Source organism: Galeopterus variegatus, unplaced genomic scaffold (assembly GCF_000696425.1).
Source record: "Galeopterus variegatus unplaced genomic scaffold, G_variegatus-3.0.2 Scaffold10253, whole genome shotgun sequence".
Lineage (NCBI taxonomy): Eukaryota > Metazoa > Chordata > Mammalia > Dermoptera > Cynocephalidae > Galeopterus > Galeopterus variegatus.
Window position 1 is genome coordinate 1 of NW_007736364.1, and position 10,221 is coordinate 10,221.

At 50.4% G+C, this 10,221-nt stretch overlaps 1 protein-coding gene across 1 annotated transcript in view; it reads left to right on the forward strand.

Moving 5' to 3' along the window:
- Nucleotides 1–9,575: 9,575 nt before the first annotated feature.
- LOC103609892 (olfactory receptor 6B3-like) overlaps nucleotides 9,576–10,221 on the forward strand; it is a 1,986-nt gene continuing 1,340 nt past the window's right edge. Inside the window, exons 1-2 of the mRNA XM_008594156.1 lie at nucleotides 9,576–9,587; nucleotides 10,052–10,176. Of these exons, the coding sequence (XP_008592378.1) occupies nucleotides 9,576–9,587; nucleotides 10,052–10,176 (137 nt within the window). The remainder of the gene's footprint in view (nucleotides 9,588–10,051; nucleotides 10,177–10,221) is intronic.

Sequence of the window (10,221 nt, forward strand, 5' to 3'; positions counted from 1 at the left end):
CTGCTAACACCAAGGTCCAGGGCTCAGATCCCCCTACTGGCCAGCTGCCAAAAATCAATCAATCAATCAATTAATTAATTAATGTTTTAAACCGGAGCTAGACCTACTTCAACTGTGATTCAAAATCAATAAATCTTCAATGGCTTAATCTTGGATGCAAGAGGCATCCCCAAAGAGAGTACAAAAGAGTAGCCTCCCTCAAGCTCCAAAGTTTCTCTCACAGACAGTGTAAGAAAGTAGAGACCCTTCTTGTTAGCAAGACAACAAAGGCTGAGGTAACTAAGATGAATTCCCCCTGAGAACGGGCACGGTCAGACGCAGAGCCACCTTGCGTTTCAGACCCCAAGCCGGTCGCTGGCCATCTGAAGCAAGCCTGACAGCTTCTGCTCCCCTGGCTGGCACAGACCAGGAAGAACGTCTTCACTGGTTACGCAGCCAAGCGCTCGAGACATTAAACAAGATGAAATAGAGAATGTTATTATGATTTTTCTCCTTATGACGAATCACACGAAAGACAGAGACAAGGGAAACAAGGACTATTTCTGGGGGGTTACGGATCAATAACCAATGGGCACCCAGAACTAAATGCACAAGGAGTCACAATCCAAAAAAACAATGCTTGCAAATGCTGTTCTTTCCTGACAATCCAAATTAGGGGGGAAAAAGGGACAAAGAAAAATTTTTACCTTTTTCTCTCAACTGGGCTTTACAGATAGAGACTCAGGAGAGCTAACTTCAGTGAGAACTCTTTGTTCTGCCAGCTTTTGTTGGGTTTCTGAGGTCTCATCTGAAGGCCCGGCAGTGAGGGTTCTGGAGACGTTAGGGTCTGGGCTGGGCCCAAGAATTAAATCCATGTAAGACAGATTAACAGGAAAAATTATAATACAAGTTTCATGTGGCACGGGAGGCCTCGGGAGGAGACGAAGACTGCAAACAAGCAGGTGGAGTTAGTTATCAATGTACTGGATTGGAAAAAGAATAGTCAACTTTGAAAATGTGACTAAATGTGACTGTGAAATGTTTCTGACCAAACAGGACAAGTTAAGTTCACCTGCTCAGATGGCCAATCTTTCTACCAACATTTATGGAGAAGATGCTTAAGATTTCATTTGCCCTTGACAGGTGATCTTATGGAGGCTGTGGACCAAATTTTAGGTGAAGACAGTGGCTTGGTCTTAAAAATAAAATGTGCCCCACCCCACCCTGCCCTTTTTGTTTCAGTCTCAAATGAGTTGTTTGGTTAACTAGAACACTGCAAGAAAGAACAAAATCTCCAAGCAGGCTTTGAACTCAGTAACAGTTACATTTACCTAACTTACTTGTTTTAACAATTATGCTTGAATTGCTTCTTAAACAGTATTAGCCATTAAAGGAGTTTAGAAAATGTGATTCCAAAACATGCCTCTCCTTGACACATTCTTTTTAATGAAAAACAATCAAAAAGCAGCAAATGGAGGAAGAGCTCTTTCTATTTTCTTCCCTTTCCTCTAAAGAAAATATACTGAGGCATGGAGGAGGGGAAGCCGAACCCAGCCACAACCAGGTAAAGAGCACACCAAAAACACCATTTCCACACAGGTAGCTCACCATAGCCACTGCAATTGCCATGACTGCTGCAAAGTGGCTAGTCTCTACAGCAGCAGTCACAGCCACCGTGCAGATGGCACGCCAGACTCTCAATTGCATTGACACAAGGAGAGGCACCAGCAGAGATCCAAAAAAAAAAAAAAAGAAGAGGTCCTCTCTCTCCACAAAGCACACTCCAGAGCAATAGAAGAAGCATCTGATTTATGATAACAGGGGAGGACTTGATCACACCTGTCTCAGTACTGGACAGATCAACGAGGCAACAAGCCAGCAGAGGGACAGTTGATCTATCAGATGAAGAGGACAAATCCATGGTTATTAGAGCAGGGAGGGGGAGAGGGAAGGGGAAAGGGAGGGACTGAATAAGGGGCATAAAGAATAAGTATGATTTGTAACAATGAATATGCTAATAAAAATAAATTTAAAAAAATTAAAAAATAGAGAGAAATATAAAATTTTCTCTACTGTTATCAGATCAGATACAGCACCAGAGCGATCCATAAATGAACCTTGCTTCATTAATTTATTCTCACAGTTTTTCATCTCTGAAAGCCTAAAACTGTTTTCCTTTGTAAATGTAAATTTTTGTTAAAGAGTATCAGACAGCCTTCTAGATGTTGGAAAGGCATATTTCGGAGATTGGTTAGTTTGATAGGCAGTCTTTTCAGCTAAGCTTGTTTCTTAATTAGATTACTGACTTCAGGGTGGAGCCCATTAATAAATGGAGAAAAGAAAGCATTTTTAAAAAAATGTATGAATTTAGCATGGATAACTCTGAAAAAGGTGCAAGTCTGCTTTGCCTGAGGGTTTAATTTTTGTAACTAGTTATCTAGTTCTTCCCTTTGGGGTGGGCAGGTAACAGAGTTAAAAAAAAAGTCAGCAGATTCAGGGTAGGCAAAGAGGACAGAGAGAAAGAGATCTTAGAAACCTCTATATGCAAATAAAAAATATGCATCTATCTCAGACTGTTTCATCTTATATTTGTGACTTTCTAATTTAGTTCTAAGAAAAAACAAGTTTGGGGAGTTCAAATGATTCCCATAATGGTCATTAGAATTCTAAATGATCCTTGTTGCAATCTGTCCATTGGTTTAAAAAATTGCACAAGAATGGACAACATGTTTGCACGTATAACCAGGTGGAATCCCTGAAGGAAGATTGTTCTGGGATGCCTTAGAATTTGAGAATCCCATTTCATTTCTTATTGGTCTCTCCAGAGCAAAAAGAAAATTATATAAACCCTTTATGTTTATTTTTGTTCTTGAAAGGTGTTCAGAAACAAGCAGGGAGAGAGAGAGAAAAAGTAAAAGAGGCAGATCATTTACAGATGCATGTAAACAACCAAACTAAAGTACCCACCAGAACCAGAAAGGCAAACTGTCTCTATACCAGAAAGGACTTGCCAGAAAAGACAAAAAAGTCTCTCATGGTTCCAAGGTCCTTTAGTTAGGTGACCTTATTCAAATTAGGTTCTGAACAAATTCAAGGAGCTTCTATCAAAAAGAGGTAGCTCGACCCAAGAGAAGAGTCACCAGGGCAGAAAAGGCAAGCTGTGGGACAGCTCAGAAGGGCTCAGGGCGTACTGCACAGTGGTTCTGAGAATCATTAATTCCTTCTGAAGTCAATCTTGGTTCATGTCCCACTTCTTTTTTTTTTTTTTTTTCCTTTTTGTCTTTTTTCGTGACTGGCAACAGATCGCAACCCTCAGTGTCGCGCCCGTACTGGACCGGGACCGGCAACGGGATCGCAACCCTCGGTGTTGCTCTCGTGCCTCGCTCAGCCAGTGAGCCGCCGGTCTGTATGTGGGATCTGAACCCTCGGCGGAATCGCTACCGCGCTTCCCAAGCGGCGCACTGTAGCAGTGCGCCACCGGGCTGGCCCCAGGTCCCACTTCTGATGTCAGATTATGTCAACCTGAAATAACAATGGAGAGAAAAGCTCTCTAAAGAAACAGTTTATTGATGAATGAGCAAAAAATTATAATCTGAGATATGTTGCAATGACGGTTCACATATTTGAGGAGGTTAGGGTAAGGGGAAGCTTTTAGTGGTAAAAAGGAGAAGTTTATGCAAGCTGTCCTGAAACAAACTTCATTAGTCCCATAAGCTCATTGCAGGAGCCAGGAGTTACTAATGTTGTTGGGAGATATCTTTATAAAAAGCAATTTATCTGGATTATTTTTCTGTCAGAGAGTTTTGATAGCTCTATTGTAGACAAGTGTTCATGAAGACCTTCAGAGAATCTTTGCAATAATTTTTATGTCAGACATTCAAGCATGAGACCCCTCCTCCATGACCTTCCAGGTCCACTTTGGTTTGGGTCTGACGTGAGTGCTTCCATCTGGGCATTGGCAGATTTCACAAAATACAGAAAATTCTTTGTGGTCAACAACCACAGAATCCTCGGATTTCACAGGAACCTGAAGCACACTCCTCCCCTGGACCAGCCAGTCCCCTGTGCCACGGCCAGGCTCCCAGGTCTGCTCTGATCCTCTGGGAGGAAGGCTGCTCTGGACCCCCTGGGGACCCAGGACACTTGGAACAGCCTTCTGGGCAGGGAGAACGTCCTTCCTCAAGGTGAGTGTTGGGGCATTGCTCTTTGGCTTTGGCCACCACATTATATCCCACCAGTGGGAGACTGACGAATGTCTCAAATTGCCTTTACCTGAGATATGAAAACCTGCTTCCCTTCATCTGTACTCATTGGGACTGAGTTTCTGGACTGACATGCAGAGCCTGTGTGTGCCCTGTTAATGTCTCTTGTTAATTCTGCCTCTCTTCTCTAGGACGTTGTCACTCAGTGGCACACTGTCCACTCCTAGATCATGTTCTTTCCACAGTCCACACGCCCTTCACAGTCACCCACAGTCAGGGGTTCCCTCCCGGGCCTCATCTCCTCCAGTTCCCCTCCTTCATGTACAGTTACTCATCTGGGACGCCACTCACCACTTGATCTGCTCCACGTGGCCTTACATAAATGCAGGGCAGGGGACTGGGTAAGACCATCCTGTGCAGTTCCACCCACTTAGGGACCCAGGTGCAGGCTCACGGCTTAGTATACAGATGCCTGGGGACCACCACAGGGCTCCTGGGGACCACCGCAGGGCTCCTCAGAGCCCGTCCTCCTCCCCACACAACTGGGCCAGGAAATAGTTGGATCCCCTGGAAAACTCCTTCCTCTTCTCTGCCCACACCCTTCTCTGCTCACAACTAATCGAGTTATTCATACGTTCATTCATTCATTCACTCATTTGTTCAACCAGGCACCTGCTAGGTGCCAGACACTACTACTCTAGGCACTCGAGCTACAATGATGAACAAAACAGACAAAAATCCCAGCCCTCATGCAGTTTGCATGTTCCTAGGCAAGAGAAAAATACCCAAAATAAGTAAAATACTCAGAGTGGTCTGCAGGGATACACACTGCTAAGAAAAAAACAACAGCCATAGTTGGCCGTAAAATGGTCCCCAAAATATATCTCCACGTTCAATCTATGAAATCTGTGAATGTGACCTTCTTTGGGAAAATAGTCTTTGCGGATATAATTAAGTTAAGAATCTGGAGATGAGAAGATCAGTGTGGACTGTCTGGGTGGACCCTAAACACAAGGACAAGTGTCCTTACAAGAGACACACAGAGGAGATTTGTCACACAGCAGAGGAGGAGGTGCCATGGCCGTGGGGGCGGAGATTGGAGTGACAAGGCCGCAAACCAGGGAAGCCAGGAGCTGCCAGAAGCTGGCAGAGGCAGGAAATGGACTCATCGAGCAGGGAAGAAAATGTGCGTGTCCTGGGTGGTCGTGGGGACTGAAGGAAGCAAGGGAAAGAGGTGGGCTGACGTGTGGAGGAAGAACATTCCAGAGAACAGTGAGTCCAAAAACCCCAAGGGAGGTGGAGGGAGCCAGCCAGTTTGAGCCACCTCTGGTGGGTGGGGGGCTGGATGGAATTAGAATGGAGAGACAGGGGAGGTCAGAAGAGCTGGGACCAGAGAGGAAACTGAGGTCAGATGGTGGGGTCCCTGGCACATCCTTCCCTATGACTGTGTGGGAGCTACGGAGGCTCCAAGCTGGGTCAGGGCCTAACTTACATTCTGCCATGTCCCTCTGATGCTGCCTGGCCTACCAGGGCCCAGCACAGCCACCCCCACACTCTGGCTTTGACCTCAACTCTTCGGCCTCATAAACAGCCCACTCTCCATCCTCTCTGAACCCTCCAGCACATAGAGGTTCAGTTTCTCAGCAAAGGCCCTTGCCTGACCCTCGCTGAGCTCATGACCAAGGAGGGGTGATCCAGGGACAGCAGCTCTTCAAGTCGAGAGTGCAGGAGACAGCCACCGAGGTGGGTGGTGAAGGACCTGGACGAGGGCCCCAGGCCTAGGGTGCCCCAGAGACATGAAGACCTGGCTAATTGGCAGTGTGGGCAGCTTCCTCAGCAGGGCGGGGGTAATTGGACCCTGGAGTCCCCACACTCCAGCAGAAAAGCCACACCTGCTCCTCCCCAACGCCTTGGGCATCCATTTCAAGGGCATGTTCAAGGCTTCTCTGGTCACTGCAGCTGGCCTGGGAGTCACTGGGCCCAAGGAGAAGCCGCTCTTCCCTCCTGCAGGCAGCTGCAGCTGTTCACACTGAGGCTTCCAGTCCCCCCAGGTAGGATCCAACGCTGTCCATGCTGATGATGGACCCACTGTGCTGTGAGTTTAGAGTGCATGTGGCAGAGCTATAGGTGTATGTGTATGTGTGACTGACACCACTGTGACACACGTCCCCACACCCAATTTGGGGAAGGGACTCCCCTCTACGGTCTCACCACTAGCACCTGGTCTCTGTACACAAACCAAGAGGTACAAACAAATTAAAAATACAGCCATTGCCAAAGCAAAGTGGGACCCTAGAACAGAAAGAGGACATTGGAAGAAAAAAAGATGAAATCCAAATGAAGTCTGGAAATGAGTTAATAGTAATGTTCTGATGTCAGTCCCCTACTTTTGACAAACATACCCTAGTTAGGTAAGATGTTAACCCTAGGGGAACCTGAGTTGAGGGTCTCTATGAACTCTCCACAACTTCTCTATATGCCTAAAATTATTCCAAAAATAAAAAGTCTATTTAAAAGAAAAAAAAGGAATTGTTGAAAGGTGATAGAGAGAGCATACTCTAAGGAGCTTTGAATTTTTGAACAAACAGTTTTTTTATTTAACTAATCAACCTAGTATTAACTAGCTGACTCATTAATGATCAGGCACCACTATCTAAATAATCAGCACAGATCTGTCGGGGCCTCTGTGTCCTGGGATGCAAGCTGGAGACCCAGAGGGAGGGCTGCTGGCTTCGAGTCCCCAGAATCGCCGGAGTCCCTCCTTGTGGACTTTAAAGCCCTCTGTGGCTATTCAGCTGGAAAGAGGACAGTCACCCCTCATATGGTGTCCAGAGAGGCAATATTCAGGATCAGATGTTGAAACCCCTTTAGTTGCAAAGGGTTGTTACTGCTTTTGCTATAAAGTAGTCAGCAGATTTTGACTGAAATCCTGGAGTATACGGTCAGTGCTTTTGAAGTTGATCTTGAACTCCGGATTTTAAGGCAGGGAATGTCTGCGTTGCCTGGAGGCAGCCTAGGTTCTCACAGAATGCTGGCCCTTGACCGTAGGAGCACAGATGTGTCTCCAAGTGCAAGCCTGTCCCTGGGCAATCCCTGGCTAGAAATTTCTTTTTCGGCCCAGAACTCTCTCCTCAACGCCAGACTTGCATAGCCAACCCCCACACATCCCCATGAGGCTCCAACAGCACCTCACACCGTCCTTGCCCGATGCAGAACTCCTGGTGACCCGGAACCCTCATGACCCTCTGCTATTCCTCTCCTCAGTCTCGAGTGTCCTGCACCAAAAACTTGGGGTCACCTGTCTCCTCACTGTACCTCTCACCTTCCTGTTTCAATGTTCTGGGGCTGCTGCAACAAAGGTCACAGTTCTGGAGGCCAGAAGTTCAAAATCAAGGCATCGGCAGGGCCACGCTTCCTCCTGAACCTCCGGGGAGGCTCCTTCCCATCTCTTCCAGCTTCCGGTGGCTTGAGGGGTTCCTGGGCTTGTGGCTGCATCGCTCCAATCTCTGCCTCCATCTTCACAGCCTTCTCCCTTGTGTGTCGGTGTGTCCTATTCTGTCTCTTATAAGAACACTCATAATTGGATTTAGGGGCCACCATCAAAAAGGATGTGAGAAATCTGTGACATCTGAGTCAGTCTCATAAGACTCCATCTGCCATGCCAGAGACGGCTGGCAGGGAGACGGTAGACTCCTTCCCAGACCCAGACTGTGCCTGTATGGAATACAGAGACCCAGCAGTGCCCGTGAGTCTGGGGTCTCCCACATCGGTGCATTCCCAGGGCTGGTTCCCAGCAAGGTCCTGAGTGTTGATGTCTGCTGGGCACTTAGGTGCCCACCGAATATCGTCCGGTGCAAATCAAAATGCCTCAGCTGCAATTGTCTCAGTGCCCACGGGAGCATCTACTCGAATAAGCTTCACCGAGTTGCTCTTCACCGTTCCGCCCTCCCTCGGGTCCCCTGCTCGAGACCAGCACAGGCGTGGGTGTCACCGGGGCCCTAGTCGTGGTAACAGCTCGTGTCGGCTGAGTGCCCACCTGTAAGCACTTAGTATCCACTTCATCCCCAGCACCACCGCTTCCCTGTGCCAGTACCCGTCCTGGGGGACCCGTTCTGGGCTCCTGCTTAGTCCTGCCCCGCCGCAGCCAGAGCCACCTGCAGCCTGCCTGGCGGGCCCCTCGGCTGTGAGCAGGCCGAGCCTGCTGTTGAGCGGTCTACACTAGCCAGTGGGAGGGAGCCCTGGGCGTCCCCTGGGCGAGGGGCTGCAGCCCCCGCTCTGTCCCCTCGGGCCGTCTGCGGGGAGCCCTGGTGGCCCTCGCCTCCCGCGGGACTCGCTGCCCTGACTTGCGGAGCTTTCCAGGCCTGAGAGGAGGGTCCTCGCGCCGCGCCCTCTGTGTCGCCGCGCCCTCTGTGTCGCCGCACTCGGCTCTCGAGGTCTGCGCGTCGCCCCTGCCCTGGCACCGGCCCTGTCCGGGTCGGGGCGTCCGGCTCCCGCTCCGCTCCCTCGCTCCCTCCGCCGGGAGCTACGGCGGCTTCCCCGCGGGCCACGCTGGGCGCTTCGTTTCTTTTATGTTTCTGCTTTTTGGGGTGTTGGCGTTCGCCTTTGCCGGCGTGTTCCCGTAGGTATTTTTACGGGGCACGTCGGGGCACGTCAGCCACCACGGTGCTGGGTTCGTGCTGTCCCATCCTCTCCGGAGCCCGCCCTGCTGGGCTGCGCCCTTGGTGACCGGCCCTCGCCCCCCCCCCAGCAAGAGCCCAGACGAGGGACGGTGCAGCCTGCAGGGCCCCGGCAGCTCAGCCAAAGCCCCCCGCGGCCACTGCGGCCACCCCTCATTTAACCCGCGGTGGCGGGCCGCGTCCCCACCCCTACTGTGCTGCCACTCTCTCCAAGAACTGCTGTCGTGGCTCTCAGGGGCTCCTTCTGCGTCTGCCACGAGACCCACCTTCCCCAGGGCTCTTCTCCAGTAGCTGTCTGAGCCTTCTGCTGGCCTCAGTTTCCCCACTCTCGAGCTAGCTTCCCAGCCACCACTGCACTCTTCTCCAGCCCAGCGATGTCTCCACGTGAGTGTGTGTGTCTGCATGTGTGTGTGAGGTGCTGTGAGCATACGTGTGTGGTGTGCAGTGTGCGTGTGCATGCACATGTCAGCACGGGTGGGTGGGAGCCACGGGTGGGTGGGAGCCGCGGCTGCACAGACCAGTGACCCTCAGTCACTCACAGCAGCTTCTCCAGGCCCTGCAGCTCCTTCCTCGGGGAGGTGCTGCGCGTGAGCCTGGTTCATGCCCAGCTCCCCTCTCCGTGGAGAACTTTCCATGGTGGACAGCCACAGCAGAGCTCAGATGCCAGCCCTGCCCTCTCCAGAATTCAGGAGGGAATTAAATAAAACGGGTCATCGTCATGGTTCTCCATGTGAGATGTGCTAGGAGTTTTTCACAAGCTTACTTGTGAAATAAGGCCCCAAACCCAACAACCACGCCAAGGAACTGATCCTGGGTCCTGGCCACTCCTCCAGGTGGCCGGAGCAAACAACCCGACCTGCTGCGTCCTACTTACCCGACCTGCACGTCGTCCCGTCCTGGTTCCCGCTTCGTCACCACCTCTGAAGGCAGCAGGCAGGGCGCGTCCACCTTAAAACTCGACAGGGAGGCTGGCCGGTGAGCCCAGTTGGTCAGGGCATGGCGCTGATAACACCAAGGTCTAGGGTCCCATCCTGTACCGTCCAGCCGCCAAACAGCAGCAATCACAACAAAACTTGACAGGTGAATGTATCATTGCTCTTTCCCACTGCTCGTGGGAGCCACATGTCCCACCTTTCGTCCCAAACCCACCCTGAAGGTTTAGCTCTGCTTTCTCTCCTCTCCGCTGTCCCTCAGCCCTTCTGCTTGTGCACTGATGTTTTGCAGGCCTGTGACCCCGAGGACAGGAGGATGAAGGGGGAGAACGTCACCAAGGTCGGCACGTTCATCCTGGTGGGCTTCCCCTCAGCCCCCGGGCTCCAGTATGTGCTCTTCCTCGCCTTTCTGCTCACCTACCTCTGTGTCCT